This window comes from Erithacus rubecula, assembly GCF_903797595.1.
Source record: "Erithacus rubecula genome assembly, chromosome: 1".
NCBI lineage: Eukaryota > Metazoa > Chordata > Aves > Passeriformes > Muscicapidae > Erithacus > Erithacus rubecula.
The window spans coordinates 23090122-23113020 of record NC_136658.1 but is presented as its reverse complement, the minus strand read 5'-3'; the positions used below and the strand labels follow the sequence as shown (position 1 = coordinate 23113020).

General features: G+C 46.4%; 1 protein-coding gene across 2 annotated transcripts in view; it reads right to left on the bottom strand.

The window, feature by feature from the left end:
* Positions 1 to 22601, bottom strand: part of LOC306802134 (galactosylgalactosylxylosylprotein 3-beta-glucuronosyltransferase 1-like) — a 31111-nt gene extending 8510 nt beyond the window's left edge. Inside the window, exons 1-5 of one of the 2 annotated variants that reach the window (XM_079305962.1) lie at positions 21792 to 22601; positions 3191 to 3339; positions 2338 to 2876; positions 852 to 1148; positions 240 to 347 (exon numbers count right to left, since the gene is read on the bottom strand). In XM_079305962.1, coding sequence (XP_079162088.1) covers positions 261 to 347; positions 852 to 1148; positions 2338 to 2876; positions 3191 to 3302 — 1035 coding nt within the window. In that variant the 5' untranslated portion in view covers positions 3303 to 3339; positions 21792 to 22601 and the 3' untranslated portion in view covers positions 240 to 260. The remainder of the gene's footprint in view (positions 1 to 239; positions 348 to 851; positions 1149 to 2337; positions 2877 to 3190; positions 3340 to 21791) is intronic. The other variant, XM_079305963.1, reaches the window with a different exon arrangement.
* Between the last annotated feature and the right edge of the window lie 298 nt (positions 22602 to 22899).

Sequence of the window (22899 nt, the reverse complement as noted above, 5' to 3'; positions counted from 1 at the left end):
CTACTGTCACTTTTCTCTCTATCAGGTAAAACTCCTATGTGGTCTGCAAGGAGGCTTGAATGAGCAAGAAATACAGAGCATTCATGGATAAAGATGATAATCTACTTCTTGTCCAAAGGGTGGCATGGTGAATTACCAGAACAGTGACATATGCAGTTTTTCAGGAAATAACAGCAGAAATAAGGAAACAGGTACAGATTATTTGCCTTACTAAAAACAATAAAGACAAAGATACTCACACCCTGGAATTGGCTCTCTGCTTACACCTCTACCCTGGGGTCTGTAAACCCACGCTTGCCTTCATTAACCAGAGTGGGCCTCTCAGTTCTTGTGTGCCAGACCAACACCTAGAGGGAAGCACAAAGAGTTCAGGCATTCTGAATAGCATGGAAACGATGAAAGTGCTGCACCCGTTGGGTGGGATCCTCAGAGAAGTGAAGCTCTCAGCTGTTTGACGCATGTGATTCAAAGGGGTTGATCCTGGGAGACACTTCACGAGCACATGAAATGTGACAAGGAGAGGGGATCATTCTAGAGCAAAATTCCAGAGGCAACCCTCTGCCAGTCCTCCTGGATTTTGGAAAAGCAATCTGGGCACAAATTGTGCATCTGAGATTATTTATTAGTACAGAATGCCTAGCACTGCTCCTCAGCTCTGTCTGAGTTTCACATCTGAAACTCAGATGAATTTAGAAGGCTTTGTCCATCTGTCTGTCCTAGCATCATTTGGCATTGACATGTGCCAGCACAAGGCAGGCACACTGAAAGGTGGAAGAATGTGGCAGGAGGTTGTAAAAGCACCCAACACCCAGCAAGAAGACTGTATCTTTGAAATTTCTTGTCCTACTCACCTTTGTGCAGTTAGCTGCTTTGGGCTCCAGCCCATCCATAGTCACTAAATCCTTCAGCAGACTGGTTTCCTGGTAGCCTCCTTTAACTCCTTCCAGCTTGAAACTGGCGTGAGGCTTCTCCAAAATCAATTTGACACTGATAGCAAATCCAGCCATATCAATAGCAAATGGACGATTAGGGTCAAAGACGGTTTTCCAGCCCACCACCTTCCCTGCTGGGTTCACTTTTGGGGATTCATATCGCAGCCCCCCAACAAAAGCCACTGGCCAGACTGAGACCCGCCTTGTGTAGCGCATCTGTGTGCCAGAAAGAGACAGTGCTGTAAGAGTTCAACCCCACCACGTTTGTCCCAACCCTTTAATGCACCATGCTCTGCTTTAATTGGCACCTGTCCTCTCCCATTGGCTTCCTACGCAATCATAATTGCTCTCAGCAGCACAAGCTCTAGTTCACCTGTGCTGCTGCTTGAAGAGCTACAGCTTCCACAGCCACAAGGCAAATTCTTAGCACATTATTTTCTGAACAACACACTGCTGTGCCTACATTCAGTCCCTCAGAAGAATGAAAACTTCTGATTTTCTCATCCCACTTGAACTTTTACCTTTTATGGTAGAATTTTATCATTTTATAAATGCCAAATACTACTTTCAACAGGCCTCTAGCTCTGTATTACCAAATCCACTCCAGCTTCACACTCGTGCAAGTAATCCCCCTGACTGATTCATCTTTGTCCTCATCTATCCCAATTTCTTTCCCCACCTCCTGACTTGTTTTTCCATCCATTGCTACTCCCTAGACATGTGGGGGTTTATTGAAATTTTCAGAAAGGACCTGGAAGAAAGTAAGAAAGGATGAGCTTAGCAGAGACCTAACAACTCTGAAAACTGGAAATATGTTCTGATGCGTAACTCTGCTCTTCAAGCAGTTTAGTACAGTTTGGCTTATATTGGTGACAAGATAGTTTACTGGATTTTTGCAAGTTTACAATAAGCTTGGCATCTCACAAAAGCCAGGTCTCCAGCAGAAGTCTGGGCAGGCTTTGGTGATCCCAGAGCCACAGCCCTGCTGTGGTGGCTGGGACCCAGAGAACTGAAGGACAAGCAGTAAATGTGGATAGAAAGTCAGACAACTTTTCTATCATCCCTTACCCATCACACTCCTACAACAATGCAGATTTACATCTTGACAGAAGTTTGTCTTTGATGCTTATTTAAATTAGGTCAGCTCTCCCTGAGGAGAGATATAAATTCTGAGGTACATATCCTGTGGTCCCTGGCAAGAGGAACTCTAGCTGGTGTAATGGTCTGTGAATAGCTGTTCACATCTGCAGCCTGTAGAATGGCAAATGTGTTCTTTGCCCTTTCAACTTGCATCTGCCCTATACCCAGCTGCCACTCCATGCAGAGTGGGTGAGATTTTTGCAAGTGCATCTGGGCTTAAGAGGCTCTGCAACTCTAACCTCTTTTTCTGTCCCATGTTTCTTACCTCCTCAAAGAGCTCCAGGCTGTAGGTGTTATCATCATCAGCAAAATAGACTACGCCTTCTGGCGGTGCAGTGTTGCTAAAGCTGTCCCTCAGCCAGTGCAGCCCCAGGTTCCTCTGTAGCGTACCCCTTGGGGTGTGGGATGGGATCCAGGACAGACCCAGCTTCAGGCTCTTGGGTGTCTCCACATTGAGGTGGGTGAAGTTGAGCCCAGCCTTCTCCAGCAGATTGGATACAAGGTTGGTCCTCCGTGGAGAGTCCTCCACCACCACCCAGTGCAGGTTCTGTACATGGAGGAAGGTGTTGGCCAGACGGGTCAGCTCAGCTTTTTGCACTGGCCGGGTGTAGGTAGGGGTGATAACAAAGATGGTTGGCAGGGTGTCAGACCATGGGGGAGGCCTGGAGTATACATAATTCTGGATGATTTTTGGCATTGCCCCTATGCTTTGTTGCTGTCGAGTGCATGACGGGAAGCCTTCTTCTCTCTGTGCAGATGTACCATTAAGGAGAGCTTTAGAGGTCACGTTCTCATCTGTCTCTTCTGGGACAAAACAAAGGAAGAAAGGAAAAATAGAAGATGTCAGAGGACTAATAACTAACAGGCTACCTCCTGTCCAGGGAGGTACACATCTATTTGGAATTAGTGCTGCATCCTCTCTCCAAAGCCACCCTAAGGTGCATGTTTAACATGCTCTTGAGATTAGTTTATGTTCCTGCTGTCAGCAAATCCTGAGGGGGCCTTCAGGCAAGTCTGTCTTTGTTTAACCCTTCCTGTGAAAAAGCATCCCTGCTGAGGGTTTGCAACAGAAGTCATCACAGCCGCCAGCACATTGACAGCAGAACTTTTGCACTTACTTCTCAGCAGGCTGAGGTAGTGGGTGGTTGGGTACTGATGCCACAAGGTTAGGAGAAGAGCCCATGGCAAGGCAATCAGGAGAGTGGTAAGAAGGTTACGTCTCCTCAGCATGCTGCAGGGAGCTTCCAATGCCCAGGCATTTCTCTACCTTTCAGAAAAGAAAAAAGAGTAAGGCCTCCAAAATACGAATCACCAAAAATGCAGGGAGATGTGACAAATGTTTGGCTCCGATACAGTGAAATGCAGTCTAAGTTTACAAGGAGCTCCATTAACATTTCAGGTCCAAACCGTAATCCAACTTGGCCAGCTCTGGTGCTATGGAATAGAAGCTTTTAACTATTTCTGTTGCTCTAAAGAACCTCCCATTATCCCATGATGAAACCACTGTCCTTGAGTTAGGGTTGTTCATGTTGCTGATTCTGAAGCTGGAGACAACTGCTACTTGCCCCCCCTCTTCGAGACTTGTGTTCATTCCTGAACTTTGTAATTTGATTTGCTTCTTTTGTACAACTTTTTGGAACTGTGTGCAAGATTTGTGTGCCTGAATATGCAACTGGACAACACAGTTCAGATGTCAGGCATCCTCTAGATAGCCAGCACCTCTTAACACTTCTGCAGTATTAATTCACACTCCTTAGGCAGATGCATTGAGGCAGTCAGGCATGCATGCTATCACCTACCAAGTGTTCCATGAAATCGCTGTCTTGGTCATTCCACAGTGCTAGTGATGCCTGCTGAATGTTTAATTATCCATATCCCTTACTGCTTGTGGTTTGCAGTGTTTGGCCATTGCATCATTCAGTTGAAATCACAGACTTTGGAATACCCACCACTTTTGGAGTACCCACCACTTTTGGAGTACCAGGCTCTGCCAGATTCCCCTGCACTTCTAGGCTGAAGGCATTTTGAGGGAAAAGATTGATGGCATCATGCTGATACAAAAGATTGAAAGAAGGTTCAAATTGGTTGGCTCTAAATTCCTGCTCTGCTAGAGATTTTTAAGTGTACTGAAGGCCAGTCAGCTAAAACCAATGTCCTCAAAGGGACACAGGCACATTTTGTTCAAAAGCAACTCCTTGCCCAGGATTTGGGTCCATCAGCTCCTCATCTGTCCAGACGATGAGGATTGCCTTGCTTCAGCCTTAGAGAGTTGTGTGAGAAGAAAAATGACAATTGGTCTAAAACAGCTCTGCAGTGACAGTACCCATGGGGTACTCCTGAAATATATTAGGAGATGCTATTCTAAATTCATCCTCTGAGACCTCTTAGAATCTGTCTTTAATTGTTTCTCTGACATTTGGCCTTGGTGTCCTGAAAAAAACAAGGATTGTGCAATTTCAGGGCTTATCAGTCCCCTACCACCATTAACTGTTAATCCTGTTTCAGCGACATCTGACAGAAGACTAGCATGTCTCGGCAAGTCCTCTTGTGGGCAAGTGGATGTTCATAAGCCCTATTAAGGAAATTACTCCAACACAAGTTCATTCCTTGTTAGACACCAATAGTACCTATGCTGGAGCAATCCCTTAGAGAAACATATTCCCACTGACTGCTACCCAAGCCAACCATTAATGGTGTTAATATTTAATGTTTCTTACCTCCTCACTCAGGAAACACTATGGTGCCCATTTCACTACTTTCAAGATATAAAAAACTGATGAAGAAGTGGACCAAGGAAGCTGTGTGGCCAGGGACACACAGGAATGTTTTGGTGATGTGAGCAGGAGCCTTGTGCAGCAAACTTTCTGGCTCTGCTTAATGTCATTGCTTTTTGACGACTGGGTCTGGGGCAGGTACAAGAGTGTCCTTCAAGCTTTAGTGCCAAAGGCATAGGTATTTGGTAAGCTTTATTATTTCATAAGATCCAGGCTGGATACAAGGCAGAATGGTGTTACCTGCACCAGAGACTGTTCTCCCTATAGGAAATATTTTCTCTTACCAGCATAGCAGTGCAGAATAAAGCTTCCTATCACTCATGGCTGTGAGAACAGACAGAGCCACAAAAGAAATTCAAGGATTGCTATTAACAACTGCAGATACGTAGGCCCTGGCTCAGGGTCATCACAACTCCTTGCTTCATCTAGTATGCTTGCAATTACCAATGTCTCTGCACCAGAGTCAGGCAGCCAGTGCTTCTTCCTTTTAATAAAAGGCCTTAATTATACAGACACAGTTTCTATGCAGCAGACCTGCTACTGCTGCAAACTCAGGTTGCTTCTGGAGGGAAAAAGAGGAGGAAGCAGCCCTGAAAGCTATATTACCAATAGAGTACAGAGGAAAGGGGATCAAAATTAGAAGAATTTTTAATAAATTCCCTTTCTAGTTCTTTCTCCTCCTCCCTCTTTCAGCCAGCCCTGTTCATGCTTCCCAAACACTGCAAACAAATGGAGATGCTGTCTCTGTGTGTGCAGCTCCCCTGGTGTTCCATGCTCATTTATTTCTGCATGCACCTTCTCTCTATTGCTTTTCCAAACCAAGCAAGGCTGAAGAAATTAAACCCTGCATAAAGCCCCAGAAAACTTGTGAACCTCACAGAGGAGCTGACTTCAATCCATTTCAAAAAATCTCTATTGGAATACTTTATTTTCTCTTTAAAATTTTACCTTGTCACCCCCACTGTTTCTCCTTGCATCCATCATGCGTACTCTTCTCTGTTGCTTTATAGCTTTCACTTGCCCTTTCTCAGTCCTTCAGTCTCTCTTCTTCCCTGTTTCCAGAACTATGAGAATCCCCTGGCTTACTAATAATTTTAGCCTTTGTCTTCTGTCCTTACCCACACAAAGGCCCTTTGCATTCTCTTAATGTCCACCCCTCATGGAATATTTCCCACAAAGTGGTCCATTAAAGCATAAGTCCATCCTTTTGAAAACATAGCATCAAAATCCAGTCCCATATCAATGCCTCTGGGTAGCCTGCTGATGGCCCCAATGGGGCTTACAGAGACTTACTGCACATATTTTTACCTACTTTTTATAATTAAAACCAAATCTCCTAAGTGGCTCAGATTAATTGCATACCTACTGGCAAACATTACAGTGTGTATCCTTGGCACAACCAACTACCTTCCTTCTGTCTTGAATCTCATTTTATAGGATCTACTCTGAGAGGAGTTAAAGATCAGAAGAAATTTTTGTGATCATCTAAACCCATCTCCTGTGTTCATCTGATAATTCCTGGATTTAAACTGTAGAGGGCAGGGACCATCTCTTAATATGCTTATACAGTCCAGCACTGATCCCAATGGGAGCCTTTGGATGTAATTGCAATACAAATATTATTGATTGTACTCTCTTGATGGCTCTTCTTCTCCCTTGCTATTTTTCCTGTCCTGTCTATTCCCATTCTCTTTCCTTTTATTTTTTTTCCTAGGGTCTCCTGCAGCCTTTGTTTGTGTTACACACCCTTAACAACATTAGCTGAATATTTGATGGATGCCTTCAATATGTTGCCTGTAGCCTTCTTGCCTGTTCTCCAATTACACATCCCTCTTCTTAATTTTATCCATCAATCTTCTGTTCTCCATTAAAAAATAAACTAACACACAGAGCACAAAGCTGAGTATGATAGGGACAAAATGTTTCTCATACTACTCTGGCTTCACATTGCTTTTTCAGACTTCTCAGGTCCTGGGATGCAACACCATTCAGTCTCCATTTAAGCTCCTGTGCTGACGCAGGGTGCATTATTCTGAAAGGATTCAGGAGAAGACAGTGAGAGAAGCATACAGGTGGAAAATATGGATTCACCAGAATAATGCTGAAGAGAAGCAAGATCTATCTGTCTGAGGTACAGACCATCACATGTGACTGATCCCTTAATCTGTTGTTGACTAATTAACAACAGAGTACAAATTGTTACAGGCAGGACAACCCAGATGTTGAAAGAGGCAAAAAGATTCCAAGGCAGCAAAATGACCCAGGCAGTGACTTTCTCCCTGAGCTGCAGAGTGTTTGAAAGGACATGCTAAGTGAATGGGAGAAAGGTGAAAGTTAGGGAGAGATGCAGCTGACTGGGGATTATAAGGCTGGCACGTTCCAGTGCCTCTGATTTTCCAACAGCCCTGTTGAGAAGCTGCTCAGTTTGCATCCTTTTTGATAACTCACAAATGGTTTGGATCACATGGGCTTTGGCAGTTCTTCTCTGAGGTTTTGGTTCTGCATGCTGTCTGCCTGATCCAGAATGAGAACCACACCTTTCAAAAAGTGTGCTCTGCAAGGAAGGTGATTTTCCAGCCTCTGGTTCAGGGCAGCTGGCTTGTCTTACAAGCCAGGCTTACAAGACTGAATGCTGGACCAACTCCAGCCCCAGGACTGTATGGCTCTAGTCAGAGACACAGGCTCTAAAGATCCTTACCTCCCCAGAGGGACAAATTTCACAGTTCAAACTGTCCCTTGGGAACTTCCCACCATCCAGTGTAACGATTTTCTAGGCAAGCACCCAAAGCAAACTACTCTCAGGTAACAGAGACAGAAGTTTCAAGAAATGCTCCATAATCTTGGTTTGAGCCATGTTTGCAAGCCTAGTGTCCTGTGTGTGCCCTGGGAGGAGACAAGTGTGGAGGAGACAAGAGGGGAGGAGACAGGGATATGAGGAGCAGGGCTGGAGCAGATCTGCAGGTAGCTGAGATGACTCTTAATTTTACACACCAAAGCTGTCAGCAGGGTTTTTGGTTTGTTTTGCCTGCATTTTGCTGCCTCTCTCTACCAGCCCCTAGCCACCTTGAGGAAGTCTATGCAGATTTCATGAGTTCCCTAACTCCTGGTATGGGAGATGTGATGCTGAAGGCAGAGCAGGGAGCTTTCAATTATGGATGAGAGCGACCTCTCTTTAAACAAGGAATGCATAATTCATGACCTCGCTGGTATTTGTGGTGAACAGCACCGGCTCAGCTTCTGCCTTGCTGAAATGCACAGGAAGCCACTGTCCCCTCTCCCCCCATTCCCTTGGGCCCATCAGAGCCTTCAGCCAAAACTACAATAGTGCTAAAAATTGAGATAGGCTGAGATGCATCAGCACTTCCCCACACCAGGCAGCTACCTTCCTGTTTGAGATGTGCACAATAAAGTGGGAGGATGGATTCAAGGAACCACAGAAGTGGGTGGAATGGGTTATTGCTCTGGGATAAGCATGGGTAATTACTGTGCAAACACAGCCAAAACAGGGCATTTCTCAGTATCAAGACTCCTCGGACCCCCAGACAGGTCTTCAGGAATGGCATCATGGCATTGTTGTAGAACAGAAAGGGTAGGCTAGATCTAAAGGACAGTGCCTGAGGGTTCACATCCAGCTGTATTTCTTGTGGGGGTGGGAAAGAGAAGGGAAAAGGTAGATTTGGTTTTCTGCTCAGAAAGTAGCACTTTCTCCCCCTAAACTCTGCTGCAACTAGGTGACTGAAAAAGGGGAAAAAAAAGAAGTAGTTTTTCTAGGAAGGGTAATGTTAATCATACAATCATGGACTGTTTTGGTTTGCAAGGGACCTTAAAGATCATCTAGTTCCAACCCCCCTGCTGTGGGCAGGGACACCTTTCACTAGACCAGGTTTCTAAAAGCCCCATCCAATCTGGCTGTGAACACTTCCAGGGACAGGCTACAGCTCTGGGCAACCTGGGTCAGCACCTCTCCACCATCAAAGGGAAGAACATCTTCCTAATATTTAACCTAAGCCTACCCTCTTCCAGTTCAAACCCATCCCCCTTATCCTTTCACTACATGCCTTTGTGAAGAATCCCTCTTCAGCTCTCTTGTAACTCCTTTTAGGTATTTAAAGGTGCTCTGAGGTCTCCCCAGAGCCTTCTCTTCTCCAGGCTGAACAGCCCCAACTCTTTCAGCCTGTCTTCATAGGAGAGGTGGATGGTACAAGACAGAGAAAGGCTCTGATCCCACAGCCGGGATCTTGACCTCCCAGTAGCCCAGGAACAGTAGGAGACTGTGGTTCTGTCACAAGGTGTAAGACTGCCCTTCTGCTGGGGGTTTTAATAATTCCTCTGATGAAGACCTGGTAAAGGGCTGCAGGCAAATGACACCTGCATTGTGAATGAGGTGAGCACTGCCCTACTGCTCATGGGGAGAGAGGGAAAAGGAAAATTAACTGAGTTTTTTCTCTCTCTGGAGAGAAAAAACCCAGGGAATTATAAATAATAAAACAATACAGGGAAGGATGGCCAGGTCCTTCCCCACAGCAGGAAGAGCAGAACTACCAGCAGCTGTGTAGTTTCAAGGCTCAGCCCCATCAGTACTATGTACCTTGGTGCGCAGACTCCTGCGGGGACAACTTCCCCAGGAACTGAGTCACTCCCAATGAAACAGCTGCCCTTCCCAAGCCCCTTTGCCTTTTCCTCAGATGCAAAGAAAGGCTTCATCCTCTCCTGCCAGCTCTGATCCCTTCACCATATGGGAGCACAGTTACTTCAGCCCAGAAACCAGGCTTATCCCTCAGGAATACACCATGCACAACCCCCATCCCTCCACTGCCCACATGAAGCCAAATGGAGCATTCCTCAAAGCTTGATCCGTAAACAGCTTGACACAGCACCTTTCCGAAGAGCGTCCTTGTCCTAGACGTGTGGCTTGTGTGTGGGAGCATGGACTGGAGGAAGGGGATGCTTTATACAGGGATTTATTCCAAGTAAAAAAACCACAAAAAAACTAAACAACCCCCACCCCACCCCCCGAAAAAAAAAAAAAAAACCCAACAGAAAACAAAAAAGAAACTTTGATGGAGCTAATTAAATCTGCTGACAAGGTCCCATGGGAGCCAATATTTTAGACACAGCATGCGGCTCAGCCTGCTATCCCCAGGTAGATCAAGGGTATCCAGGCACTATCTAAGCTATCAGCAGGAATGGAGATAACCCAGTTTGAATATAGACTAGAACTCGAACTTGGCTGCAAAGTCCATCCTTGCAGGGAGTCTTGCAGAGCCTGAAAAGGGAGTTCTAAACCAGGCTATTTTTAATCAGCCCAGACCCAAATGTCCTTCACAATTGATCCATATAACCTGTCACCACATTCCTGCCCCCTGAGCATAGGTGAGGGCGGGCTGTAACTCAGAGGACACAGCCCTTTGCCCCATCACAATTTCCCTGCACTGCAGTGCCATAATCCAGGGGTGCCAGAAATACCCAGAGTAAGACTAACGGCTCAGGCCTGAAGAGAAGCAAGGAGTACCAGATGTCCCTAGAGAAAGCTAGCTCTCTCCTGAAAGACCTCTAGGATTGGAGTTATCCTTTCTTGAAAGGGAACTCAGGGGCTTATTGAGATGTCAGCTTCTCTTCCCTTCTGCTGAGCTCTGGCAGAATTGAGGTCCTTTTTAGATGCTGATGACTATTTCAGAATAATAATTCCAAACGTATCAGCATGAATCAGCCCAATATCTGCATTAGCCAACAAAAAGAAAACCTTTTTTTTTTTTTTTTCCAAGGAGGCAAAATAATTCTAAGGAAGCAAAAACAATAGTGGATGTTCCAAAGTTTCTGTATATCTCATTCAGAGCTTTCCCTGCTGAGTTAACAGTTGATGTCTGTTCAGCAGGAGTAGGAACTGTCATTTTACAGCTTTTTTACAAAAGCAGAAAGGAAAAACCCATAGTATTTCCTTCTAGAGCATTTTTAAAGATGGAGAAGAATTACTTTTTCAGAGAAAAAGGCATTCGGCATTATTTGATGGATAATTACATTTCACAGATGCTTGTTAAGGGAGAAAGAAATAAAATTGATCATGAGTTCCTTGTGAAGATATGGGGCCCAAAGGCCAATGCTGTTCCTCTGGTAGCAGCCAGGATACAGAGACAGGGTTTGATCTCAGCTATGTGTCAATATGACATCAAATGCAGACCTCCAGAGGAACATGCTATCACTAATGCACGCTCTTGATTGATTTAGACAGCTTGTTTTCCTCCTGCTTTCAAAGGCGATGTTGAAATGCTCTTCCCGGCTGGACTCCTGCATTATTCCTAGGGGAGCAAAAGAAAGCAAACGAGAAATTGCTCTGGCTGAAATCACAGTGCAAATGAGGGTGGCAGAAGTTATGTTATTTAAAACACCAGTGTAGTTATATATGTAGCTATAATATGTCTACTGTCTTCCCAAAATACTGGCATTTTAATGGTTACATGTGTGTGCTAGCCCCCTGCTCCATATAGATTAATACAGAGAGAAAACTGGACAGCACTGATGCCACATCATGCAGGTGTTAGCTGCCTGAGATTAGAGAGAAGAGAAATATCACTTTGGTGTCTTTGATAGACATTTTTCTGCTTCAGCTCTCTGAGCTGTGTGAAATATGTTCGATTTGTAACTGGCTGAGATGGTCCAAAATGCTAATTCTGACTTCTTCCTCCAAATAAATAATCAGCACTCATTATATTTGCCACTTGCTGTGCAGCATCCAAGTGTCATGCGAACTCTTTTAAAAACAAATGTAGAATGGATAAATTAGCACCTAGAGAATTGTCTTCTGCGATAGATATATGTTATGGTCCGCTTCTTGATTTGTACCTTAAATGCCACAGCTGATCTGCATAGCTTGGGATTGATTTAAAGAAATACTAGAATGAAAATTAGAATCAGCAGACAGTGTTTATTTTTCTACCTTCTGCATGTGAAATAAAAAGGGAAGAAGAGAGCAAAAGAAAGAAGGGGCAGGAAGCTGATGGTCAGTGTCTTGCTAGGACTGTCCTGCTGTCCTTACCTGTCCTAATAGGGAAGTTGTTGACTCTGGAGTAGAGGCAGGCCACATTTAAAATATGTCCCAAGGTGTTTGAGATCAAGAGACCCAGATGCAATTCTCATCTTCTGGGAATGCCTGGGTAGCAATATCTAACTTGGGCACTAACAACAGCTACTAGTATATATCCTACATCATGATCAGAGTAAGCTTTATTTTGTAGAAAAAGTAAGCAGTGGATGCATTTGGGTGAACAGATGGAGCTGAGGAGTAACAAAAGTCACATGCCCCTTTCTAATAATAATCCAAACCTACCACAAAAAAAAAAAAAAAAAAAAAAAAAAAAAAAAGTGAGTTTTGGTTTCTGTTTTTCCATGTCTTGCACAGTTAAAATGGAAGAGTCTGTTGGGAAGGCAGGGAAGGCTGTGAGAGAATTGAGGGCAGATGAGCTCACAGCATGAGAAACAAACTTCTCTCTCTCTTAGAGTGTATGGGGCTTGCCATAGGGCTTGCTTGTGTAGGTATTGCTCTCTGCCATGCTCCTTAATTGCACATAAAAGCAGCCTGGTCTGAAAGTGTCTTTGCATGTAGTGTTTATAAACCTTCCCTTGGGAGAGAGGTCAGCCTGTGCTGCATTGTACTCATGGGCTTCTCTGTGAAATTGTGTGCTCTAGGCTTAGATGCAAAAGGGGGTTGATATTACCCCTAGGCTGCTGAGTTGCCTGCTCTATTTCCTGAGATGCATGTCTTAGGTTGCAATACAGGATGTGATCAAAAGTATGTATTCTATCACCATCTGTTGAAACCAGGTGGGTATATCTCCATGGGAGATATTCTCTGCTAATGGGCCATCTGTTAAAACCAGGTGGGGCAGTCATCTCTATCTTTTCCACAAACCATCCTTCCTCCAGGAAGATATTGTCCGTTAATGGCCCGTTGAATCCCACTGTATGACTGAAAAAATTGCATCATCCTATTGTAAAGTGCTCCACCCGGGGGAGGAACCAAGCCTTTCCTACCTAGATAAAAACTAAGATTTGGAACACCAAAGCAGCCTTTTTCCACTGGATTCCAGAGGAAAACTGGACCTTTGGAGGAAAACCACACCCTTCTACAGGAGCACTGCTTCAGCTGAACCACATCTGTCACTGCAGGAGGACTGTAGCCACCATTTAATGGGATTGCTACCAACACTATGATTGATGGGGTGTCAGGTTATATTCTGAGTCTGTCAGTGTTTTGGGTTTGTTCTTTGTAATACTGCATTTTAACTTTCCTAGTAAAGAACTGTTGTTCCTATTCCCATATCTTTGGCTGAGAGACCCTTAATTTCAAAATTATAATAATTTGAAGAGAGGGGGATTTACATTCTCCATTTCAAAAAGAGGCTCCTGTCTTTCTTAGCAGACACTTGTCTTTCAAACAAAGACATGGGAGTATTGTCTTTGCACAAATACAACCAGGATAACCCTGGGAGATGTGTCTCCCCAGCTCTTACACTTCGGCACTCAGGGCATGCTGGGCAGTGCTGTCCTTCCTACCTTACCTCTACATTCATGGGCTGCCAGTTTGCCTTGGACAGAATAACTGATGAACAGATACTTTAGAGTAGAGAGGGAAGTTGAATGAGGCTTTTTTTAAAATGCTTCTCTGCAGTTTGAGAGCCCTTGGAGCTTCAAAGACAGACCAGGTTGGCCTGGAAGATCAGGGCAGACAAAAGAGTGGTTTCTTGTTAAAACCAGAAATGGGTTGCTGCTGTAAATCTGAGAGGTGGATATGAATCACTCCTGATTCTGAGGATGAATCTGGCTCCCTCATTGTGCTCAGAGAAGGAAAGTTCTGTCTGGTTATGAGGACATCTGTGGAGATCAACAAGCCAGGTTAGGTATTTCCAGCTTCACACATGCACATGTAAGCTACCTCCACCCATTACCAGCTCCACAAAAAATACCCCTGAAGGGTCAGCAACAGCTTCTCAGCAGAGGATACATACAAAAACTGCTTGGGAAGTAAGAAGGAAGAAACTGGATTTTTGATTCTGCTGCTGTAACTAATTTCTAGGCTTTTTAAGTTTGTTCTGGTGCTTGGGTTAGCACCCATGTTTGGTTTAGGAAAGAAATACTTGATATCAGATTTTATCAGTCTGGTAAGTGCACTGCAGAAGAGAGTATACAAGAACATAAATCTTGCAGAAAAAAATTCCAGTTAAAATTGTATAACATGATCCTGAGCTCTGTAGGTTTGAGGAAAATAGGAAACAGTGTGAGAGTTGTTAATCAGAATGGGAAGTGCACTAGGATTACTGGAGGGGTTATGGAGAAGCCTGTGGGATGCTACAGTTCAAGAGGTGCTGGTATCCCATGCTGGTGGGCAGACATGAGTTAAAGCAGAGCAGGGACTGGATTGGAGAGACCACCTGTTCACAAAAGAGAAATGTGAGAGATTGGTGGGAGTAGAATGGAGGAAGTGGTTCCAAGGGCAAAAAGAAAACAAAAATATGCTGGGGGAACAATGTTGGCCAAGCTGAGATCTGCCACTTAATAACACTTGACAAATGCAAATTATTTCTCCTTCCTAAAGATCTGCCTGGGGATGCCTCAGCTATCTGGGGTCAATGATTAACACTCCTACCTCCTTTCTTATTGCTCCATGAAGACAAGGAGCTGGCACACATGTCTGAAGGAGAAGAAACACTTGCTGTGGACTGTGGAGCACCAGGATCTGCCAGCTTGCCTCTCACTGCCTAGCCCAAGCCCTGAGATACAGCTCAGCTGGACTTGTGTTTGACTTTAGCAGACAGTGATTGTGGGCTTTGTAGAGGTGGCACAGGAATAATCAGGATGTGGTTTCTGTTTGCTTGCTAATTTCAGTCCCTGCTGTGAGATTTGGATGTTTCTGAGGATTCTGTATTAGCTTTAATGATTGAAAAATTATTTCAATGCTTAGTGAAGAAGATGCATGATCCATCATTGGAGCGGCTTAACAACAGGACTCATTAAGACACATATTAGTACAGAAAGATATCCTTGCCCCTGCACCCTCTTGGAATGACTGTCCACTCATCTAAACAAGATAAAGGTCTTTGCTGGCCTCCTCTGAGGCCAGAGGATAAAGCAGTCAACTGTGAAACAAGATTTCTTGGTTCTTTTTCTGGCTTCAACTATGCATCAGTATGTGGATCTGGGCAAATCACTTCATCTGCTCAGTGCCTCAGTTGCCCCACAGGTAAGATAAGCACAACAATGGATAAGCGCTCTGGGGAAATGACTTTGAAGTGCCTAAGCTCATTAGAGAAAAAAACAACCAGTGCAATGAATAAAAGTCTCTTAGTCCCTTGCTGGTAGTTTGCACTAACCACACAGTTCATTTTGCCCTCCTGAAGCCCCATATACAGTTAGCTAATTACAGGGGAGAAAAAAGATCTTCCCCTAGCTCATTACCACCTGGTGGTAGCCTAGCACAGATGTTAAAACTTGTCATTTGGCTCAAAATAATTAATTTTAGGTAAAGTATTTGTCGTTATCCTTCAAGGAAGGAAAGAATCTACCAGTTCTGGGGATCTAATTTTGCTCGAAGGAACACTGTTAAATACCAGGTCTGAGAGGAGAACAGTAACACTTTGTGTTTTATTCCCACAGTCATTCACTGAATCTCTCAGGCAGCATCATCCTTAGGAGGAAAAACAGAAGTAGAGCGGAGAAAGCAGGGGTAAAAGCAGACATTTCAGTCTACAGTGGAAAATCTGAGGCATTCCTGATTCTTTGGCTTTCATGCAGGACATTGAATTTCATACCTGGATGCAAAAACCTTGGTCACACCTTAGTGGGGGCTGAGGGTAAAGGAAACATAAATGAAAGGAAGACAAAGGAAGAAAAATAGATGTAGGTGAGAAACTAAGGTATGACTGAAAGTGATTCCTGAGGAAGAAAAAAAAAAAAAAAAAAAGAGGCACAGAAGAAATGAGGTTAATGGGAATGTGAAAGTCAGAGAAAGGAGGAGGAGAAGGAATGAACAAGGATGAAGGAGCAGGAGACCAAGGGGGACAGCAAGCAGGAGACACAGTAAAATCATCTGAATGCTCTCTGAAGAAATTGCCTATTTTGTTTCTTTATTATCTTTGTGTATGATCTTGCCTTAAAATTGCAGGAATGTGGCAGCACAGCACTGGCACTCTGATTTATTAATTCCATCCCATCCCACAAGCCCATAAAACAAAGCATCTGTGTTTGCTAAAGAGAAAACCATGAAGGGCCTCATTCACATCAGAGGTGGAGAGAGAAGCTGGCAGATACAGGAAAGTCATAGTCTCCTCCTTCCTTTTCACCTTTGTGTGGATCTCGGCTGGGGGAAGGGCCTCAGGAGAGAAGGATCCAGGGGATGAGGTATCAGCAGAAAGTTAAGATCACTCTGGCATTTGGTACTGAAGAAAGTGCAGGGGAGACACAGTGAACACAATAGCTGAAACAGCGAGGAAAGCACCCCAGCATAGCAGAGAAGACAAGATCCCTTGCTGCCATTCAGGCTCACCCAGCACTGGTCTCTGAAGTGGCACTTTGTGCAGTACTACCCCAAAGAAAATCAGTCCCTTTGCTGGGATCACAGTCAGGGCTTTCATGAAGCCTAACACTGTTGTCTAACCCATAGCTACGGATATAACCATAAAAATAAGTTAACTCTGCCAGTCATAGGAGAAATACCCCTTTACAACTGTTTTTAGCTTTCAGAATGAGGGAGGGTCAGGACAAGATGAATGTTAGCTATCCTACTTTAACAATCAGGGCATAAAGGGGGAGAGGAGATAGCAACCTCTGCTCCTGCCAGGCAAGGATCAACTGTGCTGTTTCTACCAAGAGGCACTGGGAAATTTTTGTTTGGAGCAGAGGACCCTTCCCTTAAGGATGGTGTCTTTATAAGCCAGACTACCCTGCAACACCCCAGTCGAGCATCACCTCAGAGGAGGCAGGGTCTGCAAGTTACTGCTGCCTGCCTGGTCCTTGGCTTTTCCTCCAAGTTCTCCCACAAAAGGATTGCCAAGGGGCAATCCTGCTTTGCTTAGCAAATCACAGTTTCCATGTGCCCTGTACTCCCACACAGAGACCCACTGTGAACTTACAGCACAAGACAACACTATTGCTCTAAAAACTTTTATCCAGAGCTGAGATTCCCTGACTGCTAACCCTGTTCAGCTCCAAGCAATCCCATCACTTTGCTTGGCTAGAGGTTAGCTGTACTGGGAATAAATGCCCTTGCTCTCATTGACAAGGGGTAACATCCAAAGAAAACCATGTCCTTTTGCAATGCAGCATTATTCATAGATCAGCACCACATAAAGTTGCCAGGATGCTGGCAGTTTTTCTAAAATCCGCAACACGGTCAGGGGAAGTGGCAGCATAAGCACCACTGGATCGGTTCAAATCTCAGCAGAAGTTAACCTGAACCCAATCCAGCTGACAAAATCCAAACCTATGAATTAAGTGTCAGCACACAGCCTGGAAAACAGGTTTTTTTGCTTCTGCCTAGAAATTAAAATATGCCCCAGTGATCTTCACTTGAACATGTCTGTGTCCTTTTGTCCTTTGTCTTGCATTGATCAGTGTTGTGGGTTTTGGAAGGCATAAAAAAATCCTATACTAGAGGATGTGAGAGGTTCAACCCTGAAGATTTAGATCTATTTCAAGTGGACTGCCCTGTCCAGGGATGAGCAACCTACCATCATAATCACAATTTCTCCTCTTCCTGAATCCTACACTCAGCAGCATCTTGTAGCACAGAGTTCCTTATGTCACTGTGCACAGAATGGAAAATACTTATTTTTATCATCAAGTTGCTACCTTTCATGTTTTCCTGAATGCAGTCCAGTTCCTCTACTGAGAAAAGACCTGTAGAGAAGCTTTCATTCTTCCTCTTCTGTGTTGTTGATTGCTTTGTTTCTCACTCCAATGTTCCTCCTCATGTGTCTTCTTGAGATAACTAACCCTATCTTAAGGAATCTCTCTATGTGCACCAGGCATCAGGATTACCTGATCAGAGTAGGGCTGAACAGCAAACAAAATCTGAAGGTCCCTGTGCTGGAGCTGTGGATGGCAGTTCTGTGCCTCGGACCTGGGAAGCTGTGTCTCATGAGGAAACTTAGCTCACGTTCTATAAATCTCAGGAATCTGCAGAGTGCAATGTTTTCATCTCAGGCAGAAAGATGATCAGACAGCCCCCCACACTGCATGGTGGAGGGAGTCAACAAGACAGCTGAACACTTGTGAGCATTAACAAATTAGATAAATTTGAGTTTTACAGAAAGACCTTCAGGAGCACAAATGTTACATGAGAGCAAGCTAGAAGAGACTTCAAGCTCTTAATTATTAGCCTATGCAGACTAAGATTAAAGGACCAAGTTTTTATAAGTGTGCTGACCATGGGTTGAGGTGAGGTTTGGAGACATACCCCAACCTGGAGGAATTAGTGGGGTCTGGCCAGTGTCCCTTTTGAAGAGCTGGCCTTAGGCAGTCATGTGTGCACCCAAGACAAGGGTGCTGACAGCCACAGGTCTCATCCATGCCCTGTGTTTATTAGTCTTTTGTGGTACTATAGATTTTAAATTGCAGTCCTGTTAGGCTGATCTGCTTCCCAGCAAGTGCTTCCCAGAGACGCAGGGGTCACTCGTCTGAGAGACAGATGATCTGGGGCTGTCTCAGCTCTGACGCGATGAACTGCCGTGTCTCCCTTGTGAAGAGGGAGTAGTCATCCTGACAAACAGCTTTATATGTGGGCAGGGAGTGCTCTTAATCACATATGCACAGTACTTGGAGATCCCAGGATGGGAAGCAGTGCAGAAAAGTGTAATGCTTATTATTAGGCAGAAAGGCCAAGAGCAAAAGGACAGAGTGATTTTAGACTCCTCCAGGGCCCTGGAGGTATGTGGGACCCAGATTCCAGTCTGGCTTTTTACCTCCTTTTTAGGCTTCTTCTTTTATTAGGAACAATTAGATACAAGGAGGAAAGGGACAGATATCATCTTTCCTGCGTACATCCTTCAGAATAATTGCAGAGCTTTCTCAGAGCAATTTTGCATGCTCAGTAAAATCTTTCAAGCAAGCCTATCAAATATCTCATCCCTTGTAGGCATACCTATGAAGGCTTGCAACACGTCTTTATTGACGTCCTAAATATTGTGAACAGGAAAGACCATCAAAAGTGCTCAAGAAGAGGAAGAAGAGGCCTTGGAAGTAGTTCCAGGAGGTGAATGGAGTTGTGGGGTGGCTTCTTATGACTGGAACAGGAACATTGCTTCCTGAGGCACTGGAGGAAAGCAGAAGGTGATTGTGCCTGCAGCACCATCACCCTTGGAGAGAGGTGCAGCTGAGGTTGGAGTTATGAAGGAACTGAAAAACACAGGGATGTGTAGAGCACTGTCACTGGCAGGTGATTACTGTGGTGAAGAGGGGAGGAAAGCCATCCAGGGGTACTGCAGGAGTGTAATCCAGCTGTAGTCCGGCCCAGACTCCTGCCAGCAAACTGCCTGCTAGGTATGACTTTGGTCTCAGACACTAAGGACATCTCCTGGCCTGCTGCTGAAGCAGAAGAAAGTTCCCTGCCAAAAATCACCTTTACCAGTGCAAGAAGAAAGGATGCTGGATACACAGGAGACATAACCTTGAGCTGTCCAGTACAACCTTGGACACTCTGCAGGGAAGATGCCATTAGAGAACATAGGCACTAGGCACCAAAATATTCCCAAACCATGGAAAGAATATGAATTTAAGAGCTGTACATTGTGGAAGTGTTTTCTCTCTTGTGTACGCTTAGCTGCTGTATAGCTCTGTACAGCTCCCTAGGCAACAGTCTTCCCAGATGACACTGTAACAAAGCCCAAAGGTGCGGGAGCTTCCCTCATTAAAACAAACCCTTATTGTGGGAGCAAGTGTCCTCAGCCCAACTGTTTTGTTTTCTATCCTGTGGCTGTTAATGTGTCTTGCAAGCCAGGCTGAATCCCTTTGTTGTAAAGGTGGCTGCGTCTCAGCTGTGCTTTGTCAGCTGGCTGAATTGCTTTGGGATTGCCAGGTTGCCCAGATGACTTTGCTAATATTATTATTATTACTACTACAATTGTTGCTGCACTGAAAATGCAGGGATTTTACTTGGTCTCACCAGATTCCTGAAACATCTGATATGATGTGTTAGCTGCACATCTACCACTGTACACTAACTGCTCTGCGGAGTCTTAATTCAATGCAGAATGAAGTGCCCTGAAAGCAACACCAAAGTCACTCCTGGAAGCTGGGGTAGAGAGGGCAGGAATCAGAGTCACTGAGCTCCTGGCCTCACACCAGGCAGGCACAGCATGTGCTCAGCTACTGGCACTCACACTTGGTCTGTATCCCAGGTGTGCCTGCCAACAGATAGATTCCAGGAAACCATACAGCAGGCACCAACCAAAGGTGATTGAGCCCCCACACCCCATTTCAGAGCATGGAGAAAAGGGGATTGGCAGCATGCATGGCTGCAAACAGATGTGACACAGGCTTTCACACACAGCTCCGCCAGTGGCTTTCTCCTGCCCTGTAACCCTCTCCATTGCCTGAGACTGAGGTCCCCATAATCTCCTACTGAGGAATCACATTTTGAAATAATGATGGCCTCCCTTCTGTGAGGTTCCTTTCCTGCTGTCTCTGCACCTGTCTCCCAGCATGTGGAATTGCTATATGGCCACTGTTCCTAGTCATGTCTGAGGCTAGCGAGGTCAATGCCTTGCACTTCTGCTAGCTGTCCAGAGGTACAAGGTGTGAACCTCCCCATCCATTTTTTCTCTTTTTGCACCTGATGAGATTTAAGCCCAAGCAGAAGTGGATGATCAGACTCATGTGTTAAACTGCTGTACCTTGCTACACTCTCTGCATATGTGCTTTGCACAAGGAGGCCTCCTCTGGGTCTGAAAAATAAGCTGAAAGCACCTGCAGGGGCTGCATTACTCACTCTCCCCCACTCATTTGCTGAGCTGTGTGGACTTCAAGTTATCGGATGGGTATTTATAGCTTGTCATTATTGCTCTGCTGTGGTGATGCTTGGTGCTGCTCTGCTGATTCCAACACCCCTTCTCTCCAGCTGCACAGAAATCACCCCTGGGCAGGTTTCCCTAAGGAGTTACTGAGGAACTCGCTGCTTCTCTCCAGGTTTGCAGCATCTTGAGGGGTTTCTCTCTGTCAGGCATTAGTTGCTGAGCCTCTCCCTCTTCTCCCCTGGCCGGATGGGTGAGTGGCTGGAGTGGGAAGCCAAAAAAAAGTACTTTCCAACTCACCTAGCAAGATCCACCCCAAACTGCTCCAGAAAACCAGCAAGTGCATCCCTCGGTAGATGCCCGTGTGCAAGGCAGGGGTAGAAACAGGCAGAACCCTTCCCGAGACCTCCTGCTCTTGACCTCTCCCATCTCTCTAGAGCTGCTCACTGGGATACCCACTTGGGGTCCGTTCCCAGCGAGGCTACCAGTGCCTGCACACAAACCCCGTTGTCGCCCTTCTGTAATTTGGCTTCTGTGGTATTTGCCACCAAGAGGCGAAATAAAACCTCCTCGGGAGCATCAGGGTGCCCGGGACCTGCCTTTGGGTACCCTAGCTCGGACATCCCAGTGGCGAGATTCCCGGGTGGACACACACCATTCCTGGGGCATTTCCCCACACCTGGAAAATTCCAGTCCGGGAGTCGGATGTCGCTCTCCTGGAATGTGTCCTGACCAAGGTGTGGAGAGGATGCAAGGGCAGGGGCTCCCCGTCAAGCGCGGAACCCGTTCGGGCTCTGAGCAGGGATGAAGATCGTGGATACAGCTGCAGGTCGCAGGGCAGGGCACCCTTCCAGCGCCAAGCACCGGGGACTGCAAGGTCACCGCTGTATCCCCGGCGCGCTCCCACACCCAAAGCCCCGGTGCCCGAGCGCGGGGTCTCCGCTTACCTGGCGAAATGGGCCGGTCACGGCGGAGAAGCCGAGGCGCCGGGCGCGGGGCAGCAGCGCGACGGGGGCTGCCGGGGGAGCATCGCCCGCGGCTGGGCTGAGGCGTGTGCTTCCTTGCGCCCTGGCAACGGCGCCAGGACCAGGACCGGGACCGGCACCGGGACGGGGCGGTTGGCGCTGCCGGTGGACAGCGGCGCCCGCCTTCAGACGGCGCCGGCGATGCGGCTACGCGCGGCTCGGAGCCGATTTAAGGCCACCCCGCGCAGGGGGTGGGGGGAGCGCCGAGGGCCCGCAGCGGCTCCTGCGCGCCGCGCATCCCGCAGGGCCACCTTAAGCGGGGAAGGGGCGAGCGCGGATCCAGCGAGGGGGGGGAAGGAGCGGCGAGGAGACGACCCGAGCCGGGAAAAGGGGGAAAGGCGAGCGGGGCCAGATACAGCAGCAGCAGCGATGCCCCGCCGCCCGCAGCGGGGACGGGCACCTTCGAAGAGGGAGGGTTCTCTGCCCCGGGCCAGTTGCTGCTCATCCCGCCGAAGGCGCGGGGCAGGATTTTTTTAGCCGGTCCAGAGGGTCTCTCTTTGCCGCTGACCGGTGCTGGGGTGATTTCCTACTCCGGCTGCTTCGAGAAAGAGGCACCTGCCATGGTTACAGCCCGTGCGGGTTGCCTGTCTATAAGGCACCCTAGGAGTCACAGCCCGAGCCCAGCAGCCACAGCGCTTCTGGGATTTGGACCCTCCAGCTGCTGCTTGATCGCCACTGCGTGCCTCAGTTTCCCTGAGGTGGGATCATGGTGATGTTGGTGCAACCACTTCTCACTGCAACAGCCGCTAGGCCATTCCTTGCTCTGGCCACATGAACAGCCACAGCCAATGCTTTGTCTGACGGCCTCTGCCTTGGAGCAGGTTAAGTGGGAGCAAACGACTGTCTCGCTTCTGTTTTCCCCTGCCTGCCTCCCTCAGGAGCTGTCTCTTGGCCATAACCGAGAGCCATCTCTATTCAACCGTGCTGCTTGAAGAGGGGTGTGAGAAGCAGCTCTTCCTTCAGCTGGGGCTGGATGCACAGAGGGAGAAGTGAGAGCTGTTACACCTCAGCCCTGCTGTAGACTTCTTGC